The following is a 23,114-nucleotide window of genomic DNA, read 5'->3' as shown; positions in this document are numbered from 1 at the left end:
GAACTAGGAATTAGACAGGAGCACAAGGGAAAACACAGCAGTGAGGATGTACAACATGACAACAGACAGAGGAAAACCCAGGGCTCAAATACACATGGGGGTAACGAGGGCATGGGAAACGGGAGGGAAACACAGCTGGGACTAATCAAACATAACAAGACGGGGAGGAAGCAAAACTGAATACACTGAACATAGGACAAGGAACTATCAAAATAAAAAAGGAAACATGAGACCTCCACAAAGACACAGACCTGACACTGTGATGTGGAAATACAAAAGTAAATAGACGATCTCTTAAAGAACTGGTCGTTTATGCTGAAGTCTATTCCTTTCAGCTCCCTAACCGTGACTCTTCACCTGCTCCTTCTGCTTGAAATGGTCAAATTTGGCGACAATTGGACGTGGCCTCCGGGCCCCGGGCCTCCTGGTTCAGAGACAATGGACTATATCGAAGCTGATGTTCTTTATGGTGTCCTCTGGAAGCTTCAGGTGGGTCTGGATGAAGTTTTTAATAGTTTCTTCTGAGTCCTCTCCAGCATACCTGAAAAGACAAGGTTATCTCTCATACAACGGGCCTGGAGATTGATGACAGTCTCTTTCATTTTTCTTATTTTCTTCACTGAAATTGGTGGCATTCTCATTTAGAGAATGAGAATGAATTCCAGAGGCTCCTTCAGGGATTTAAATTTCCGGTGTAAAATCTCCATCAGTGACAACACTGCGTTGAAGCTGGAAAATCACTTATCGATTAAATATTCCATCATCTTTACCTAACTGCCCATTTCTGTTTCGATTTTTTATTTTTATTTTTATTTTTAATTATTATTACTTTAGGTTCCGTTAAAGACCACCTGTGCATTAAGCGACCGATGAAAAGCCGAACACTTCCTGTATCTGTTTCAAACTAAAAGCCCTGTAGCCGTTCGCGGTAATAGAAGCCCTTCACTGTTCCTCAAAAAGCCTTTATTGTGAAACGGTTACTGGAATAAATTTCGGGATTCACTTTGAGGGCAAAATAAAATTGTGAGTGATAAAAGAAAAGAGGCAGTAAATAGATGTGTTGCACACCAGCATCGCTCATAAAGCCCGCAGTTCGTCTCCTTGAAGTAGGCTATGTGCGCAGCAGTCTGTCAGTAACGGCCACATAATCTTTTTCACACTTGAATCCAAACGGTGAACACACGTGTAACTGATCGTAATGTATACATGTAGAACCGCGTTTGTAACCGTAGTAACGTCCGGTGTTCTGGCTGTCTTGAAAGGCTAGGTTAGGAGACCCAAGAAACCGCTGTAGTAAGGTAAGTATTCACAGTTATTTGTGTAAGTCACCAATAAGCTACATTGTGTGGTTAAAACTTAAACATTAGTTAGCATTGTGTAACTGATTTATATTCAGGTAAAGATCGCAAAATGATTAATTATAAGTACCGTTAGGTTAATGGATACATTAACCTAGGCTAATCGGAATAACGTAACTTCTGACTTTTAATGAACCAGCAGTTAACATTTCGAGATACCAGCTGAAGTAGAATGAGCTCAACGGCCTCTCATGTATAAAACTGATTCTCTTTACACCGCAGATATTTTACCGCAGAACACATTATAAATTTAAAAAGTAGGCTACAAAATAGTGGAAGCTCTCATCGGAGTTGGGGTGTGACAGTAAACAGGTGGTTACTCTAAGTCATAGGTGTCAAACTCTGGCCCACGAAGCCATACCAAATTACTATTAGAGCTGGCCTACTGGTATTATACAGCTAATATATATATTGTTTAGTATTAAGCTTTGCTTGTTCCATATTCAGTTTTCCAGCAAAACTTATTTGAGTCCATAAGAAAAGATTCATTCTTATATCTGGAGGAAGATTTTTTTTTCAATAAATATTAATGTTAGCCCGCGACTTTGTTCCAGTTTTGAATTTTGGCCCACTGTGTATTTGAGTTTGACACCCCTGCTCTAAGTGCTGAGTAAACAGAATTTGACTGTCTTGATAAATGTAGCAAATGCAGCGAGACAAACACAGGAACTGTGACAGTAAACAGGTGGTTACTCTACGAACTGTGCTGAATTTGACAATATATTATCATATGTGACTGTGTAATGAATGTTGTACAGTAAAAATGAACAATAATTTCAGTCATCCTGAAATACTGTTGCTGGAGAATCGTGAACAAAGTTAAATGTTGTTCTGTTTATAAAAACATCTATGGTTTCATTCTATGCTATAGTTTGTTTCGTGGTGTCGCAAAATAAACTGTTTACCGCAATATTTTTTCATCGTTTTGATGGTCACTGTAGTGGCTATATTAATTTATTAAAGTTCTCTCTTTCTCTTATATTTAATATAACCACACTACAGACAGACAAGCGCCTGTTTTTATGCGTTGTCATTAGCAACAACAACGACGGTAAAACCATCGCCTGTCCGCTTGTTTATTTTCAGTATAAACCTTTCACAATAAAGCTCAAGATTCTGTTGAGTCTTTTCAAAATAAACTGAATCACATGAAAGAGTATGCAGAGTATTTACGGATGAAAAGCAAAAAGAGACGATTTTATTTTATTTCTTTGTTTGAGCAAAAAGAATCTTGACCGTCTCCAGTCAGTCCAGAATGCTGCTGCAAGGCTCTTAACAAAGACACGAAAAAGAGAGCACATTACACCAGTTTTATTCTCATTTCACTGGCTTCCAGTGCATTTTACAATTTGAAAATCTTCGTACTGACTTTTAAAGCTCTGAATCATGATGCTCCTGCTTACATTTAAAGACAAATTTATTTAGATTGGATTTTAACTAGAGTTGTGCTGTATGATCGATTGTGCTGTTTTATGTACATCTGTTTTACATTATTGTGAGGCACGTTGTGGTTCTTATTCTGTGAAAAGTGCTATATAAATATCAGTTATTTCAATACATTTTATCCCTACTTCCTGTGGGCAGCCTCCTCTTTCAGGCACCAGTACCTCACCTGTTCAAGTCAGCCCACCTGTGAATCTCACCCTGTTGTCCTGTCTCACAAAACCTTAAAATAATGACCCAGGAAACACATGAATTTGACAATAAATGTATTTTTAGCATTTCTCAATAAGACCATTAGAATAAAAGTTAAAAAAAAATTAGGTAATACAAATTAAAGTTCTAGTAGTATTTAAACAAAAAATAATGTGCAAATACGAAACTAAAAATGGCTTCTGACAAAAAAAGGATTTTATTTTCCAGTCCAAAACAACAAGTTTTCGAAGTTTACATTTAACGTTTTTTGTGAAATGCTTTCACATTTTTTATAAAATCTTTGCTTTTGTTTTCTTCCATCGTGCTGTTTTGCTGTTCGCGCTATGTTCTTCGTTAGTATTGAGTCAGTGTTGGCAGATGATATAGGCAATATTGCCCCCATAGCTTCCTATAGTGTCGACAAATGGTTGCAGCCATGCTGTCCACCTTCTCTGTGTGTCTCTTAAGCAGTAAGTGGCTCTTTATTGTCTGGCTAGCTCCACTGACATGGGAAAATCCACCTGTTACTTATAGTTTATTTATTTATTTATTTATATAGCACAAACCTGTTAGCTGTAATGTTCATACAGCACGTCATCATCTCTGCTAAGAATATGCTGACGACCCCTCACATAAACAGTTTGTCACACAGTCCTCTGGCAAGAGGCCGCTGTCCATCACTTAAGCCTTATTTTATTGACTTCCTGTTTGACAAGAAGTCACTGATCTACACACACAGCAGATATTCTGTTTTTTCTTTTAAGATTCTTGGGTTTAGACATTTTAAAATACATATTCTCACTCTTCAAGTGATTTAAGGAATATGAGCTTCTTCTGTGTAAACTTCAGCTTTCAACAGTTCTGCACTTTGACTTTTAGGTGAACGATTCAGTGTATTTCAGCTCATTTGAAAGTTATTTCACCAAACATTCAACAATGATTAAAAATTCAGCTCAAACCATTCTGCTATCAGCATTCACACTGCATTTTCTTCAGGAAATGCATCCTGTAGTTGGTTCTTAGTTAGCTAACATAAACTAATGTAAGTCTTTTAACCCCAATTAACCACCCAACCTGGTGTTGTTCTGCACTGACATAAAATAAAATACACAATTATAGTAAAAATATTCTAAAATATTCTAAAAACTTTAAGCGCTTATTTCTTAAATCCAGCTTCACAGACAGTGGCTTGTATGTCGGCCTTTGAAAAGCAAGGCTTCAAGGTGTAAATGAGCCTATATACATGTAGTGTTTAACTGTCTTCAGATATATTATTAAAGCCAACTTGGCAGTTGAACTGAATCTTCAGCTATAAAAATCCAAAATTCACTATTGATGTATTTGATGGATGTTTTGTTAAAGCAGGTCTTTCTATTCTGCCAGGATGAATAGCCCTGCGACAGAGCTACAGCCACAGTACAACGAGGAACATGATGATACTGCTGATTCTTCTTCAAAAGGTTGCTGCTCTGAGAGACTCAATAATGTCTGTCCAATCTCAATAGAGATCCCCATTTGGTCTGGGCCTACTTCAAACATCAGTTTGCCAGGGATAGTTCCCAATCCTCATCATCATACTGTCCAATCAGAAATGTTGGACCCTCTCAACTTAAGGTATCATATTGATTCTTTCATTGATCCATATCAGTCGACTCAGTGTCAGCTGACTTATTCAGACTGCTTCCTGGAGCCACAGTTGAGCCAGTACCACCTTGTCAGTGGGTAAGCTTTACACATTATAGACACATTAAGTAACTAACTACTTTTGAACTACAATCGATTTTTTTGCTGGTGTGTTATTCAAAATGACTCTGATAAGTATGAAGATTTAAACCTTGCTTTTTATGTCTGGACCTTTGTGAAAGGAAAGTAATGTGTCTTGTTTCCTCAGCCCTGTGCCTGCTCCACCAGATGGCAGCCATCACAACTCAGTTTCTGCTTCTTGGTGTACCAATGAACCCAGTCTCTGGAGCATGATGCCGGATAGTTCAATTAACCATTTTCTAGGATTTACTGTGAGTTAAGAAATATATGAAGTACTTTATTAACCAATATTTGGGTATATATTCCACTGTATGTAGCCTGTACCTATTAAGTTGCACTAGCTCAGGGTTCTTCTCCACCACAAAGGTGACATTCCAATGTTCTGTGTAAATGCTGATTAAGCATTCACAGTATTGAGATCCAAATCACAAACACACACGTGCACAAACGCATGCACGCACGTGCGCGCGCACACACACACACACACACACAGCAGATTTTCTGCAAATATTCTAGTTCTTCATTGGAGATTCTTGAGTTTAGAAATGTAAAATACATAATTCAACTCTTCAAGTTATTTAAAGATGAGCTTTCAATATTTAATCAGATTTGTATTTTCAATTTTTTTCCATTTTCATTTGTCATTAGTCAGCTTTTTCTAATGTACATTTTAAAGATGTTCAGCTACTTTTCAACTTTGAAACTTCTTCTGTGTGAAGTTCAGCTTTCAACAGTTCTTCACTTTGGCTTTCAGGTAAATAATTCGATGTATTTCAGCGCATTCAACATTTCAACCCAGAGTTTTTGAGCTTTAATGAGCTTGAAATGTAATATTTGGTATGAGAATCTTTTTTCTATAATGTAGCCTGAACTCTGTTAGGAAAGCTTTCTCCTCCAGCCTTCTCGAAGGGCATTCTTCTTTGGATGTTGGCTGTCTTTTGTTCAATTCTCTGTCAAGATGATGCTGTGCTGCTTCAATGTTTTTTTTGAGGCCCAGGCTCTGGGGATTCCAGTCTTGACTGACAGTGTTCTGTTGTGCATTTAAAAAAATAAACTCTGGCTCCTTGAAAGCAAATTATAAACAATGCAAGACGTTTGCATAGTCGTGTATATTTGTGTATTTTCAGGGTGAGTTACACAAGCCTGTTCCCATGGATCATCAACAGTTTCAGGAAGGATTGACTGAAGCCATGTCTCACATCACACAGCCTGTAAGTTTTGCAAATTTCTCTCTATTCACTAAGAAAGACTAGATTTCAGCAGGTCAAGTTTAATTTTGCATCCCTGTACAGTGTTCCTACAGGGAATACACTTTATCCCTGCCTTCTTGTATGTAAACTAAAAGAACATCACCAGATGTCAGCTCTCTATAGCCACACAGAATTTATTATGCTAATATGATTATTTTGTAAACAATATTCAAGCAATTTGCATGTAATTAACACACTGATAATTATGTATTTGTATTGTTGAATTATCTGTGGAACTTCTAGTAGACCGCAAGGCCTGTATTAAATATAATAATAAAAAAAACAGTGCAGACTTTAAGGCACAATGTTTTTGAATACAGGAATTTGCCTCATGTAATTTTCAGGACTCAGAAACACATTTAAGTGCTGTTAAAATTGCAACAAATATACTGAGCATGATTTTTTCCCCCTCTATACCCAGTTTTAAGCATCAGTATCACATAATGTATCATAGCTTTAATAGTAAAACAGTGTGCACAGTAGTGCTAGGTGGAGCCTCACCTCTCAATAAGAAGGCTCTTGTTTCAAACAGGCTTTACATCTCTTTCTGTTTGAAGTTTGCATGTTGTCCATGTCATGTGGGTGCTTCCTCTGAGCACTCGAGCTTCCTCTCACAGTCCATAGACATGGTAGATAAACTGTTTAAAGTGTAAAGAATATGAATGCATAGATGTATGTGGCTCATTTTCACTTGAAAAACTGTCATGATCCTGGGTCTTTGACCCAGCGTTTTGTGTTTTCTATTGTTGTGATATATTTTGGTTTTTGGTTCTGTTCTTCCTCAGTTAATGTTTAGTCATTTCTGTCTGTGGTTTTCCTCTGGGTAAAGTCCGTGTTTCTTAGTCTGTGTCTTTGCATGTGCGAGTTCCTGTTTTATTTTGTAGGTCTGTGTCTCCCGTCAGTGTTCTAGTTTCGCTTCCCCTTGTCTCGTTATGTCCAATCACTCCCAGCCGTGTCTCCCTCCTGTTTCCCATTCCCTGATTGCCCTGTGTGTATTTAAGCCCTGTGTTTTCTCGTGTACATGGCTGGTTCGTCTGCTTATCTCCCTCCGTCGTCTCTGGTTGTCGCTCCCTGCATCTCTGTTTCTGGTTTGTTTTCTATGCTTAGTTTTCCCAGTTTAGGTTTTACTCAGTTCTGTTTTTCGCCACCCTCGCCTTTGTTGTTTGAGCACGTTCCTTCAATAAAGCTTCCTCACCTCAGTTGTGCCGCATCTTGGGTCCTTTAATAATTCCATACAGCTCGCCTCGCGAACCGTGACAAAAACAGATCATGCTCAACAAAAAAAGAAAGAAAAGAAATTTAGATTATGATATCCAGTAAAATTGTTCTGATAGCAGTTTTTCACAAAGCTTAAATATCTATCTCTGACCTGAAAATAATGAATTTGTTTACCTCTATACTGAGAAATGTTGAAAAATAATAATTAGGCCCTCTGTGAATCGCCACCATATCGTGGTGGAGAGGTTTGTGTGTCCCAGGTTTCCCAGGAGCTATGTTGTCCCCCTGGTAGGAGGCAAATTGGTCCTGGATGAGGGACCAGGCAAAGAGCGATTCAAAAGACCCCTATTAGTATATGATCAAGGAACAGTTCACCCTGTCTGGGATAGGGTTACTGGTGCCCTGTCCTGGAACCAGTTTGGTGGCTAAGCCTTAGTTCATGGAGCCCAGCTGGGCACAGCCCAAAAACGGGACATAGGCCCATCCTCCTGTAGGCCCACCACCCACAGGAGGTGCCTTAGGGGTCGGGGGCGATATGTGTGTCGGGCGGTGGCCAGGAGCAGAGGCCCTGGCAGACCAATCCCCGGCTACCAAGACTAGCATATGGAATATCACCTCTCTGGTGAGGAAGGAGCCTGAGTTAGTGTGTGAGGTTGAGAGGTACCATGATAGATATAGTCGGGCTCACCTCAACGCAGGGCTCCTGGAGATGGGCTGGACTCTGTCCCAGTTCTAAGTTGCCCATGGTGAGAGGCGGCGGGCTGGAGTGGGTATCCTAGTATTCCCTCGGCTTGCTGCCTGTATATTGGGGTTTCTCCCGCTGGACAAGAAGGTTTGTTCCCTGCGCCTTCAGTTCAAGGAATGGGTCCTGACTGTCGTATGCGCTTATGCACCAAACGACGGTTCAGAGTACCCAGCCTTCTTGGAGTCCCTGGGCAGTGTGCTTGAGGGTGCTCCACCTGGGGACTTAGTTGTCCCACTGGGAGACTTCAACGGTCATGTGGGCAACAATAGTGAGATCTGGAGGAGCGTGATTGGGAGGAACAGCCTCCCAGATCTGAACCCAAGTGGTGTTTTGGGTTAAACAACTCCTTGGTGGCAGGGCCCCTAGGGGTGGATGAGGTTTGCCCTGAGTTCCTGATGGCTCTGGATGTTGTAAGATTGTCTTGGTTGATATGCTTCTACAATATTGCGTGGAGATCAGGGGCGGTACCTCTGGATTGGCAGACCGGGATGGTGGTTCCCATCTTTAAAAAGGGGAACCCGAGGGTGTGTTCCAATTATAGGGGGATCACACTCCTCAGCCCCCCTGGGAAAGTCTATGTCAGGGTGTCGGAAAGGAGAGTCCATCTGTTAGTTGAGAAACAATTCAGGAGAAACAATGCCTGGTCATGGAACACTGGACCAGTTCTTTACCCTCTTGAAGCTAGTTGAGGGTGCATGAGAGTTTGCCCAGCCAATCTACATGTGTGTTGTGGACTTGGAAAAGGCATTCGACTGTGTCCCTCGGAGTGTCCTGTGGGAGGTGCTTCAGGAGTATGAGGTGTCTACGGGTCATTCAGTCTTTATAAAACCAGTGCAAGAGCTTGGTCCGCATAGTCGGCAATAAGTTGGACTCATTTCTGGTGGGTGATGGACTCTGTCAGTGCTGCCCTTTGTCACAGTTCTGTTTGTAATTTTTATGGACAGAATTTCTAGGCTTAGCCAAGTTGCAGAAGGCTTTCACTTGGGTGGTCTCAGAATCTCATTTCTGCTTTTTGCAGATGATGTGGTTCTTTTGGCTTCATTGTGTGATTGCCTCCAGCCCACACTGGACAGCCGAGTGTGAAGTAGTGGGAATGAAAACAGCACCTCCAAATCTGAGGCCATGGTCCTCAGCTGGAAAAGGGTCGAGTGTCCACTCCGGGTCAGGGACAAGTTCCTTCCCCAGTTGGAGGAGTTTTGGGGTCTTGTTCATAAGTGACGGGAGAAAGGAGCAGGAGCTCTACAGATGGATTGGTCGCCTCTCCCTTAGAGATAGGTTAAGAAGTTCGGCGATCTGGGAGGGGCTTAGAGTAGAGCCGCTGCTCCTCCACATCGAATGGAGCCAGATGATGTGGTTCGGGCATCTGACATGGACATCTCCTCGGCACCTCATGGGTGGCTTCAGGGTGAGGTGTTTTGGGCATTTCCCACCGGGAGGTTGTCCTAGAGCAGACCCAGGACACGCTGGAAAGACTATACCTCTTGGCTGGCCTGGGAACACTTTGGTGTTGTCCCGGACAAGCTGGAGGAGGTGGCTGGGGAGAGGGTGATCTGGGCTTCTCTGCTTAGGCTGCTGCCCCCGCGAACCCTGCCTCAGATAAGCAGAAGATGCATGGATGGATAGATAGAAAAATAATTATGACCCATTTCCCATGTATTTGACGGCCTTTAACTTGGAAACTTCTCATATTATGAAAGTAATATTTTGCATCGCTTAGTTAAAGATATATAGACTAAAGTTATGATTTCATAAATAATCTTATTGTGATGCGAGGCACTGAAAAACATCAGAATAATATTTACTTGATTTAGCTGTGCCACAAGGCCCAGAGGCTGGTACGAGATATGGACCAAAGTGCAGATACCACACGGAGACAGTGAACAATTGCATAGATTTTATTTGCACAGAGGTAGGTGACAGTTAACTAGCGACAATCGCCTGAAAAGACACAGGGACTTGGGAGACGCAGGAGACAGTTTACTGGCGAGAATTACGTGAAACAACACTAGGGCTCGGAACAGGGATTCACGGGGGCGAGTGGTTCTGTAACACAGGAGGAGAGAGATTAGTGATCAGAAAAGTGAACCGAGCATCAGAAGGCTGGAGAAAGACTTGAAGTGATAGCTTACTCGCAGGTGGGGTAGTTTCAGGTTTGGGGGGCCAAGTGAGCGGCAGACTGGTGAATTATAGTTTGTTTCTCCAACTTGAGGTTGAGGAAGCTTCGAGACGGGCGGCAGGAGGACAAGTAGGTTAAGCAATGAATATTTAATTGGTGTGACAGCAAAGCGAGGGAATGGTGGTGGAGAATCCAGGGTGAGACTGAGGCTGGCTAAAGATGAACTGGTGAGAGTTATTGACACAAGGAAATGAGGTAAGTATACAATTGAATCACAAGGCGCGTGAGGGTTATGGTTACCACCATAGGTAGCTGACAGACTGGCGAGGAGAGATGTCCCCGCCAGGCTTAATTGCATTTATATCAAATGTATTTGTCTCAGGAAATCAGAAGAAAAACAAAGCTTTTGGTTACCTCTGTGACAACCACCTGTGCAAACTATATTTACTCGAGCACCATTGTTAAGGGATGTCCACACAAGAAACAATTTCACTGTTGCACATCACATTGTCCCACATTTCACTTTTTGCTGAGGAGTGGTTGCTGGCAACATTACAGGCTCTGAATGTCTAGGTAGCCCTGTAATTACATTTACTACATTTTCTACACTTTCATGTAAAACAGCAGTATCTCTCCCTCTGAGGATACTGTGTGGAGTCACTCTTATTGCTGAGAAAAATTCAACTTCAACTACTTTGTGTCACTTGGAGTAGCTCAATATCAATGGCTTTCTCTGGCCATATTGCTTCTAATAATTTTTTGTGCCTGAATTCATTCTGAAGTTTTGTCTAATGTATAATGGTAAACTGAAGTTTTAAATTAAAATAGAAGTAATAAGAAATTTTGTTTGCTCTTATTACTTTATCACCCTATAGATGGTGTGTAAGGTCAGCGGAGGTGAGCACTTGGCGCTAGTTAATCCACACCAGCAAGGACCTGTGTTTCTTACCATGGAATCTGCATCAGCTCAAAGAAATGACACACTAACTCAAGGGAAAGGTTATGGTAAATTTACGTACTAGAGGTTATGATATTGCTTCAAGTTTAGTTTGTGCCAGCCATAAGATAAAGTCTGACACATAAAAGAGCAAGTCTTAAACCTTGATTTATGGTTTTATCTGACTCATTTTAACAGGACTTCTTTTTTAACCTCCTCCTGAAAATAGTGACCTGCTATTAGCATTTTTAATGTTAATCTTATATTGGCTTTCAAACAAGTTCCAGCCTAGATAGCTTCCAGCCTAGCTGGTATTTTGAGATTGCTTCCTCATCGCACAATTTTATTTTTATTGTATTTTATTTTTAATAATTTACTACAGTCTTCATCAACTAATGCATCTCCAGAAATTTAATCAAAAAGCCTTTGGGGTTCCTTCATGAACACGACCCTGAGATGCTTAAACTCCTCCATTTGGGTTCCCAACTCATATCTGACCCAGAGTGGGCACTCCATCCTTTTTGATGGTCTGCACAGAAGTCCAATAACGGAGCACCACTTGTGTTCAGATTGAGCAGCCAAAGACAAGACTAGATACGTGGATGTTTATTTTCTAAGTATTTTCTTATGTCTGGCAATTGTCTTTGTATGTATATCACTTTTTTTTCATTCCGTGACTGTATTTTTTCCATGACCTCTGGTCTGTTCTGTGGAAGTATAATCACTTTTATAGTATATTTGACGATCACCTGTACACTGCCACGAGAAAAATTATCATTTTCAACAATCCATCCATTCATTTTCTTAAGTGCTGATCTCATTCAGGGTCTTACTGGCCACTAAAAGCACTTTAGATTATAGCTTAATTCTATATGCTTTAAACAATTTTTCTCAATTTATAATCATCACTACCCACAGGAAACCCACATATTTACAGGGAAAATATGCAAGCTCCTCACAGAAAGGCCCTTGCCAGAGTTTAAACCAGGATTTTTTATTTTTTATTTTTTTGCTGAATTTCCTTTCCTTGCAGCAAGAAGATAGGACTAAGTCATTTTCACCAACAAACCTGGACATAGAAAAAAAAAGTAGAAAATTGTGATTTTTAAACATAAAGAAGATGTCATAATAGTTATTACAGATGTTGCAAGCTCAGTTTATGTTCCTATAGTCTCTTGCAACACAGTTGTAACCGATAAGTGCCATAGCTGATTTTTAAAAATTAAAATCAGCTATGGCACTTTACAGTTGTTGATTAAATAGGGATTTCTGTAGATGGTGATTTTCCTTTTGTGTTTATCAGAAGTGACTGTACTGGGGACTTCCAGTCAGGTAGGAATTACTTAGAAATTATTTTTTCCCATTTTGAATGATCAGTTGATTAACTGAATTGCTAATATTTCATCAGTCATGTATTAAGTCTTTTTTTTTATTTCCCCTGTACCACCAGACAGCTGGTCCACTATACGAGGCTCAAGATCAGACATTCAAAAAGCAGCTTCCCACAAGGTTAGGACTGTGAAACTGAAACCAAAAGAAAAGATTTGAATGTCTGATAATTAGCCAAGAGGAAGCCGTGAGGCTCATTCCCTACAATACACAACAGCACAGACCTGAATGAGACACTGTGGCTTCTACCTTTCTCATTGAGCATTCGGGTTAATGGCTTGAGCATATTAGCAGTTTATCCTTTAGTTAATAGGCCAGGTTCACATTTCATTGTCATTCTGTTTTTTTACAGCTGGAAAAGAAAAATATAAACAGCAGAGCAAATTTAGTGTAAATTTGCTATATTAAAATACTGTGTGAGTGTGAAGACTAGGAGAGAGGAAAAATCTAACAGACAGCATTTATACAACATGCCTCATGGAATTATGCAGCGAAGAAAACATTGATAAATAACTCTAAATATGTTTTATATGTTAGATTCCTGAAAGTAGCCACCCTTTGCTTAGTTGAGAGCACTACAAACCCTTGGCCTTCTCCCAATGAGCTTCATGATGTAGTCACCTGAAATGGTTTTCACAACACAGGTGTGCCTTGTCAGCGTTCATTTGTGGAATGTCTTGCCTTCTTAATGGGGTTGGGACTATCAGTTGTGTTGTGCAGAAGTCAGATTGGTACACAGCTGACAGCCCTAACTGTCGCTGAATTCATATTATGGCATGAAACTATCTGCAAAGTAAAGAGAAACGACAGTCCATCATTACTTTAAGAACTGAAGGTCAGTCATTCCAGAAAATTATGCAAACTGTGTGTCCCCAGTTGCAGTCACAAAAACCATCAAACTGTACACGAAACTGGCTCACATGACTCACAAGGCCAAGAGTCATCTCTGCTGCTGAGGATAAATTCATCTGTTACCAACCTCAGAAATCGCATGTTAACGGCATCTCAGATTAGAGCCCAGATAAATGCCACACAGAGTTCCAGGAGCAGACTCATCTCTACATCCACTCTTCAGAGGAGACTGCATGAATCAGCCCTTTATGGTCAAATAGCTGCTAAGAAACCACTACTAAGCTAAAGCAACAAGCAGAAGAGATTTGTTTGGGCCCAGAAACACAAGGAATGGACATTAGACCAGTGGAAATCTGTGCTTTGGTCTGATGAGTCCAAATTTGAGATCTTTGGTTCCACCTGCCATGTCTTTGTGCGATGCAGAAAAGGTCTCTAAATGCATGGTTCCCACTGTGAAGCATGGAGGAGGAGGTGTGATGGTGTGGAGGTACTTTGGTGACACTGTTGGGGATTTATTCAAAATTGAAGGCACACTGAACCAACGTGGCCAGCACACCATCCTGCAGCGACATGATGTTGGACTATCTTTTATTTTTGAACAGGACAGTGACCCCAAACACACCTCAAGGCTGAGTAAGGGCTATTTGACCAAGAAGGAGAGAGATGGAGTGCTGCGCCAGATGGCCTGGCCTCCACAGTCACCTGACCTAAAACCAATCAAGATGGTTTGGGATGAGATGGACCGCAGAGTGAAGGCAAAAGGGCCGACAAGTGCTCAGCGTCTCTGGGAACTTCTTCAAGACTGTTGAAAAACCATTTCAAGTGATGACCTCATGAAGCTCATCGAGAGAATGCCAAGAGTGTGCAAAGCAGTAATCAAAGCAAAGGGTGGCCAAAACATGTAAAGTATGTTTTGAGTTATTTCAAACTATTTTGTTTACTCACAAACTCCATATGTGTTCATTCTTAGTTTTGATGCCTTCAGTGTGAATCTACAATGTAAATGGTCACGAAAAAAGAAAAAACATTAAATGACAAGGTGATGCATGCTCAATCATTCAGGTAAGGAAATCCCAAAAAGGTTGATTGTGTTCATCTGCACGTAGCGTTTTCAGTGGGAGAAACGTTTTGTCACTCATCCGAGTGACTTTTTCAGTCTCAGCTGACTGCAGGTTTCCCCAGTGAACCAGGTTGGGTCAGCTGATGGACAGAATAAACTTTTTGGCATTAAATGAGAAGGTGTGTCCAAACTTTTCACTGATGGTGTACTTATTAGTGTTAATTAGCAGACTAATAACACACTAGAATTATATATGCCTCCCTGGCTTCAGCTTAGATTTGTCTGTGCTTCATTTACATAAAGCTTGTGTGTGCGTCTATGTGTGTGTGCACACTGTCATACATTTAAAAAAAAAAATCCTTGAATTCCTTGTTATGTTTTGTTTTTTGTTGTTTTTTATTTTTACCAATAGTATATGTATATTATTTAATGGGAATAAATTCTTAATTTTTACCCTTATAGAAATGTTGGCATGCTTTGTGAATCAAAGTCCAGGAAGCCCTGCCATTGTACCAGATCACAATGCCTCAAACTGTGAGTAGACATCATACTATTGCTTTTCTACGTCAAAACAATGTCACTAAACACTAGAAGATTAACCAATAACTCAAATTTAACACTAAAATGTTGTTCATGTGGCTTTAAGAGTTAAGAGGGCTGATGACAATTTTCATAGTATGAGATTATTTTAAGTATTGAATTTGTAATATTAAGTATTATGCATGGATTCATTAAATATGGCCTGCCAAAGATATGAAAAATAAATCAAGTCACTCTCAGGGGATTGGGTGGGAGTCACCGATAAGATGTGCTTGATGGTAATTTATTACAGGCTCATTGTGCTTTTACAACAAATGTAAAGGACATTTGTATCATGTGATTACATACAAAGTCTATGCAGTGAGGCGAACTGACACTAATTCACATGGGGCAACGCAAATAAAGCCTAATCAGCATTCACTGAAATTGATCACCTTTGGTGAAAAATTTGCTGTGTACTCTACATGCCTGTGCAAGCCCACAGTGGGTATTTGTGGGTAAACCATGGGGCTCTGTGGGTAGGGTGGGCAGAGCATCTCTTAATTTAGTTTGGCTTAATTTACATATACTTATCCAACACAGGTTTCAAGTGGGTGTATCAAAGCGCAAAACTGGGTTTTCTATGAGAAAGGCTATAGTGGGGCTTGTCCAGAGGAAACTGTACACACACGGGAGTAGTTCACCCACATCTACTCTCTGTGGGCCGGCAAAGGTATTTTTACCTGCACATTATACAATATAAAAACTCGCAAATTTCTATCGGGATAGATGTGAGGGAACGTACAAAGAGGTGGAAAAACCTGAGGATAAAATATGTTTTCTCCTGAAAAAAATGACTAGAACAAAGAGCAGGGACACGGGAGGGAAAACCCAGAATTTAAATTCTTTCTTTTGGCTGGCACCACATGTAAAACGCCTGGACATGGCCACACAGATTAGGCCCAAGGGGCATGTTTGATGTATAATTGTGGGTCTCCAATATGACTGTAACTTAAGGTGAAACTATGCTTTGAAATTTGTGTCATTACATCATAACTGAGCATTCTCTCCTAACCTTAAACCAAGTCTTCACCTTAAAATGTTTGGATTTGCATGATGAAGTTTTCCCTTCAGTTGACTGTGTAATGTTACTAACAGACACTTACAAATTACATTTTAAAGGTAATTGTTGTTTGATGTGTATTTCTGTGTTTCTCTTTAAGCTACTGTGAGTGTTTTTCCAATGGAGTGATGTGCAGCAACTGTGACTGTTCTAACTGCCACAACAATGCAGAGCATGAAATGAAGCGTCTCAAGGCAATTAAGGTTGGCAGTGCTTTTTGAAAACATGGTCAAGTCAAAAACCCCATTAATGTTTGTGTGAGTGAGTTTTAACATCTAAGAAAATAATGAAAAATCTGTACGTATATATGTCAATGAGATGCCAGATGGATTGACTGGTATTAAAATTGGCAGTATGTAGATCTGAACCCAAGTTGAGACTTAGTTTAACACTTTCTGGGATGGAACATTTCTTCTTACGTATTGATATTCTTATCAAGCAATCTAACCATTTTTGAAAAGTCGTCAAAGTGCTTAAAGCATATTTCCAGGACCGGGAGCCTCATCCACAAAAAGTAGTATCAGTACAACCAGTGTGCATATGGTGTGCACCTTCAAAAATACAATTTTATAAACTGTGTTGTTTCTTCAAACCAACTGTGTTGTTTCCACCTGGAAATTGCAGTATGTAGATGGTGTGTATGAATGTATGTGTATATTTTGCTTAGCTTGTGCTTCTTTCTTATTCTAACCATAAGATACCCATATTGTCATTATGTAGTGGTGTTTAGGTCATAACCCAGATGCCTTCAGGCCAAAAATTGCTGGTGTGAAGTCAGGAGCGGTCAGAGGTTGGCACAACAAAGGCTGCAACTGTAAACGCTCTGGCTGCCTTAAGCGCTACTGTGAATGCTATGAGGTACACACATACATAAAGAGTACCATTGTAATGGTCCCATAATCATAAAACAAGTTGCGTGTTTAAATGTGGAGGTACCTTTTTCAATCTTTCATGTTGGTGAGAGGGCATATCTGCTTGAGTCAAAGTCACATACACAAGGCACATCATTCTTCTAGTGGATGGGTTAGTTTGACATACCTACCAGCACAGTTATCCATAAATCTGCATGTGCACTGTACTTACTACCACGTCATGTGTCATGTCAGTCAGTGGTATTTTTCACTCTCACTGGTAGTCCCTTCACTAACTTGCCTGGAAATAGAGAAAAATCTCTCTCAGGTCCTGCCCACCATCTCCTCGCCTTCAGTTATTTTGATCATTCTTACCAGAAGTCATGAAATGTCATTCATTTTCTGTGGTCTCCGGTTGCCATGTCGCCTCAGTGTGGGCACAGGAGAAATTACTGGACTTTTTTTTGTGGTCATTTTGCCCCACCAACACAGTGGATTTTGAATCAAACAATCTCAATGTGATTGTATTGCAGACGTATTTAATCTATTGCATTCGTCTTTAACTTAAGGGCTTTAACAGTTCAGTCAATAAACACTAATGACCCAGTTCCACTTGCAGCCACATGTGGACATACCATGACATCACCTCCGCCATGTTTGATAAATGATGTGATATGCTTCAGCATTCAGTCTTAGAATATACCACATTGGCCTCCTAAAGTTTTTGCTCTCAATTTCAGACACTTCCTTATATTCCAATAAAAAGCTAGCTTATCTCTCGGAACCAACTGCAGATCGTTTATCTGCCTAACCTGGAAATGAGAAGGAAACAGAGCCTCACCTGGCCTTGAAATTGCCTGTCAGGCAATTATCCAATTACTTTTTAGCGCCTGAAAACGGAGACTATGTAAAAACATGGCTCTAATTATTAAGCAATTCACACAGTACTTTTGTGAAACTATTTGAATTAAAATCTTGATGTGATTTAAAACTCACTGCGATAGTTTAAAGAGCCAAAATTACAAAAAATGAGTAATTATCCAAAAACTTAAGGACCCCACAGTGTATATTTGTCATATGAAGGCTGTGTGCAGGCAGGAGTGGTGGTAAGGAGAAAAAAAATGGAAAAAAAATCTCTGCAACTCTCCGTGTGGTCAACAACAGACACACATTATGCCCCTATCGTGGACTAAACCAATCAGAGATAGTCAGGGGCGGGACCTCTCTGATTGGCCGTGGTCCAGTTGAAATTGCAGGTGGAAGAGAGAGGTGAGTAGCTTGAATAAAGCGATATCAATTCATTAATGGATTCTACACAAAGACGTAAACACAGAGCGGACCCGTGTAATTTCTGCTGTTCAATACTGAAGAAATTTAAACTTCTTTAAATTATGCAAAATTGCAGAATATTTTTAAGGTTATCTGCTATAAAAAGCCAGACCAGAAAAATCTCCTTCATGTTTTTCTGTGTTTTATTCTCAGTTACTTTCACACAAAGGCATCTGCTGTGATTTTCACAATTCTGATGAAGTCTCATGTGTATCAGCACTGATAAATGATCAGAATTATAATATTTCTGACTGTCTGAGGCTAAATTGAATCAAATCAGGACTTTGAGAACCGGAATCGAATGGATTATAGAAATCAGTGATGATACCCAGCCCTAGTGAGCAGCTTAGGCCTGACAGAAGTGGATGTAGCTGTGGGTAATAAGGAAAGATGAAAAGAACTATTGATAACTTTTTTGTTAAGTTAAGGCCTGATCTGTCTGAAATTCATAGCCAGTGCTCTGACACGGTGCCATCAATCTTTGAATGCTGAAAAAGCACAGTGTATCCAGAAAACACATTATATGCTGCAATAAATGCACTGCCCAAGTGTCCCCTCTCCCCACTGCCTTTCAGCAGCATGCAACAGCAAACAGGTCGTCAGAGGAGCCGAGATGATGATTAAGTTTAACATTTTCTACAATATTGACGAAGCACTTTAAGCACAAGTTTGTTAGTTAATAATTTAGAAATGAATATTGTCTGTATGGACCCCCCCCCCCCCCCCCCCCCACAAAAGAAAGTGCACATGTAAAACTGCGGTGTTAAGCGATGTGGTTGAAAAATTTGAGTGCGCCTAACTTTTGTGCCGGTACGCCTAAATTTTTAAAGTTAGGCGTACCGGTGCACCCATGTCAAAAAGTTAGTCTAGAGCCCCGCAAGACCAGGTACGGTTTGAGCACCCTTCTTTCCGTGAGATAACATTGCTAATCGCTACTCTACGCTGCCGCCTAAGTACTTCTTCACCATACAATCTAAGATATATCTACATCTGCAGATGTGATGATATAATTACAAAATCAGTCGCTGGCCTGTGACCTAGGGTGTCCCGGTGCCAAGTGCACTCATGAATACGCATATGCCTGAATGTTGTGTAGGTTATGGAAAAAGCTGTGATTACTACAGAAGTCCAATAACAAAACACCATTCATATTCAGATCGATAATCACAGTCTCGAAGCCCCCCCCCCCCAGGACAACTGAGTCAAGACAGGTTCTAGAACCTAAGCCAGGGGTCACCAACACGGTGCCCGCAAGGACCACATGAGTCGCCCGCAGGCCTGTTCTAAAAATAGCTCACCATAACAACTTACCAGTAAGCTGCATCTATTTTTATTTATGATAAGTGCTTTAAATGGATTTAAAGCCCAGATGAGCATCTTCTCTGTGCATTTACAGAGAAAAAAGGTGCTGCACTTTCCCTCTGTGCAGATGGTGCTGAAAGACAATGCTTCTGCATTTGAGACTTTTGACAAAGTTGCAGAAAAGTACACTCAAGTCATAAACTGACTTGGTCAAGAGTTTGAGAACAGGTTTTGTGACCTTGATCAGCTTGAGCCATGTCTCTCATTCGTTTCCAATCCTTTCATGAATGTGGACACAACATGCATTGCTGAGCAACTAAGTTCAATGTTCAGCTTGGATGCTGGACAGGTGGAAATCGAAATTGTAACATTGCAAAATGACGTCCACCTCAAAGCCTATCAGGGTGCACCAAACTTTTGGTGCCTTGTTGACACAGAAAAGTACAGTGGTGTTTGCACAGCAGCTATGAAGGTTGCCAGCCTGTTTGGTTCAACCTATCTTTGTGAATCAGCCTTTTCTGACATGAACTTCATCAAGAACAAACACACTGGTGAACAGCATGCAATGCCAGGTTTCCCACTAACAGACAAAGAAAGCCATATTAGATGTTCTCAGTGGCAACATTACAGTGTCATGTCAAAGTTGAATTTAATTATTGAAAAACAAATGTGTTTGTTAAGTGTAACATGTGACAATTTGCTTTAAAATGCTGCCAATAAGTTCTGTAAAATTTGAAAGTTGATTTTTGTATGTTACATACATACAAAAATAATGTATGTCACAGTGCATGATTTGTTAAAATTTGTTAGTGGTAAGTGAAAATGTTGTAGAAGTGATCACTTCAAAATGTAAATACTTGCAGAGATTTATAGAAATAAACATTGCATATTGATATTTATCTGTTTCCTACCTGGTTTCCTACTTGCATTCTTTATAATTATGGTGAAAAATAATTAACATAATTAGTGTCTTTACATAGATGAATATCATTAATTATTAATGATAACACATAATTAAGTTAAATTGAGGAAATTTGTTATTTGAGAAGTGTGTGTCAAACTGGTAGCCCTTCACATTAATCAGTACCCAAGAAGTAGCTCTGACTTTCAAAAAGGTTGGTGTGACCCCTGACCTAAGCTGTGCTGAGGTGAGCTTGATCCAGCCACTACCTCTGAACCTCGCACTACCGCTATCAGACTTCTTCCCCACCATTGACATTCCATGTACCTGTTTTGGCAGCCTCCACAACTGACCATATTATCTTAATGATATTATGCTGGTTGTATTAATGTCAGTTTGGGTCTTTGCAGATATCTGGCTAAGAATTACATTACCTTTGAAGCATAAGTAAGAATACCAGTGATCATGAATCAGCTGTTAAAAAATTCACCTATATTTGTTTGATTTGTGTTTAGGCCAACATCATGTGTACTTCCGGCTGTAAGTGTGTTGGCTGTAGGAACTATGACGCAGGCCCGCAAACTGGCTCCAAAGACAAGACTGTCAATGCGAAGGACAAGTGAGTCATGAAAGTATTTCTTTTCGATAAGCCCACACAAGAAAATCATAGAGAATTGGTATGATTAGGCAAACATAATCTCAAACCAGGGTGTGAAATAGTGTCATTGTGTCAACACAGAGATACATAGGTGTCTTTTACGGTTAGTGTGTGAACAAATTGGAAGTAACACTCTTTTCACTATGGCCAGTATCAGTGCATCAAAGCATCAATACCAGAGACACCTTATGCATTTCTCAGAGACCAGACAGCAGTTGGTGTCAGTTGTTGCAAACACAGGTGTTGTACCATGCTGCATCACCATGCCTTTTCATCAGAGTTTAGCAATTAGTCTAGTAATCAATAACACAGGACGCTTAGCCACATGAGAACCAAGGATGTTCACTAAAGACGTAAAGTAAAATTGTCATTTTATATGGGGGAATAACGTATTTTGAATATTGTTTAATGCTAATAAGTTGCTACATTGGGCTTAGTGTTGGTGACGTTCCTGAACCTGGAGCAAATTCTCATGTGATAACCTCACCAACATGTGTAGCTTTGCTCTTAGGTACAGCACAGTGTTGCATATTCACCAGAACTAATACAAAGCGGTATCTGAGTGCACCCCAGTGAAATGGCCCGATGAGGTCCATGCCAATATGCTCAAATAGGACCTCCATTAAAGGTAACAGGCACAAAGCGCTTTTTGAATGGCCGGCTGGTTAACCAGCTGACACTACACGCACCATCACTGCACGTCCACTCCTGCTCAGGCCAACGGCCTCTACTGCGGCCTGAAAACCATCCAGAAGAGGCCTTGGGGGTGGTCCCCTACCCACATCCTGCAGAGCATCATCACTGGTGCCAAGGGGGAGTAGCGGCAGAGCAACCAGATTTTCCAGCACTTTGGTCTGCCGCTCAGCCTGGTCCTGCTTAAATTAGGCTTAAAACTTTGCTTTGTGCTTATATAGTTGTGACTGGATCAGGTGACCCTGAATCCTCCCTTTGTTATGCTCCAATAGGTGTAGGCTGCTGAGGGATTCCTATGATGCACTGTTTCTTCTCCACTCACCTCTTTTCACCTCTTTTCTCTATGTGTATATATATCATTTGTGCATTTAATCATTACTAATTAGGGTTAAACTCTGGCTCTTTTCAATAGTGGAGCTTTTGATCTATCTCCTTCTGCCCTCCCATCTAATAATCAGAAGGTTGGTGTTCGATCCCCGCCTGCTCCAGACTACATGCCAAATAAGCTTAGGCAAGATACTAACCACAAAGGTACTCATTATCCATTTGAGTGTGAATGTTAGATATCAAACACTTAAATATGTTCTCTCACACTACTGCTGGAGCAGAAAACTTTATGTTAACAAACAGATCAACAACCTAAACTACTCTGTTTAAGTTGTTAATCTCACTAATTCTATGAAAGTGGTACTCATCTACTTAAAATTAGAGGTATTTATGGATTTTCTTTTTTAATATGGCTTGAATTAACAAGACCATTTATTTATTTATTTTATTTTAAAAAAAAAACCCAGAGTTCTCATGTCTGTGAATGTTTGTTTGTGTGCTCAGGTGGCCTGTATCGGTGATAACCCCAGCTGTACTGGAGGCTGTAGGTGACTGTCTTTTTGCTCAGGCTGAGATGGCTGAGAGACACACTCAGAGCCCTGCCCAGGCTGAGCACATGGTCCTGTGTGAGTTTGGACGCTGTCTTTCTCAGATTGCTAAAGCCATGTTTGAGAAAAAGACAAACTAACACTTGTACACTGTAGAGATAGGAAAAACGATTGCTTGCAACTTCAGAAAAGTAGACTTGGATGATCTTTATCTTTATATTTACAAGTTTTAATCTCTGGTTTCTGGAAGCTTTTACTGGTCAAAGTGAAATTTGAATAACTTTCTGAAATGTTTGTTGTTAATGTAAATTCATGTCACTGTTTCCTTTTCTTATTTTAAGCTTCAGATTTAGCTTTCAGAGTTGTTACATAAGAGACATGTTTATCTTTTTTAATTTGTGTATTCTTGTGTTATTTATGTTGTTGTGAATATAGGGCAATGTTTCTATTTATAAATTAGCCTTGAGATAATAAAGATATTCTTTGATATCTGGTACGTAGTGTGGATTTATTTTCTTACCAGTCTGAATAATCCTGTG

General features: G+C 40.2%; 1 protein-coding gene across 3 annotated transcripts; it reads left to right on the top strand.

Moving 5' to 3' along the window:
• The first annotated feature begins 1,043 nt into the window (after positions 1-1,043).
• On the top strand, positions 1,044-23,031 carry tesmin (testis expressed metallothionein like protein). 3 transcript variants are annotated; one of them, XM_084934414.1, is made up of 12 exons: positions 1,044-1,298; positions 4,377-4,715; positions 4,885-5,008; positions 5,885-5,968; positions 10,962-11,085; positions 12,327-12,355; positions 12,474-12,532; positions 14,787-14,858; positions 16,067-16,169; positions 16,687-16,824; positions 20,865-20,968; positions 22,532-23,031. In XM_084934414.1, exons 2-12 carry the CDS (start codon positions 4,378-4,380, stop codon positions 22,713-22,715), a joined length of 1,359 nt encoding a protein of 452 aa, XP_084790540.1. In that variant the 5' UTR covers positions 1,044-1,298; position 4,377; the 3' UTR covers positions 22,716-23,031. The 3 variants fall into 3 exon arrangements, with proteins under 3 accessions (XP_084790540.1, XP_084790539.1, XP_084790541.1); XM_084934413.1 differs by having other exon boundaries at positions 10,962-11,091; XM_084934415.1 differs by lacking the exon at positions 16,687-16,824 and having other exon boundaries at positions 10,962-11,091.
• Positions 23,032-23,114: the final 83 nt, after the last annotated feature.

Source organism: Perissodus microlepis, chromosome 7 (assembly GCF_051167445.1).
Source record: "Perissodus microlepis isolate ML-2025 ecotype Zambia chromosome 7, ASM5116744v1, whole genome shotgun sequence".
Classification (NCBI taxonomy): Eukaryota; Metazoa; Chordata; class Actinopteri; order Cichliformes; family Cichlidae; genus Perissodus; species Perissodus microlepis.
Note: the sequence above shows the minus strand (reverse complement) of the source record. Positions and strands in the feature narration are given on the sequence as shown.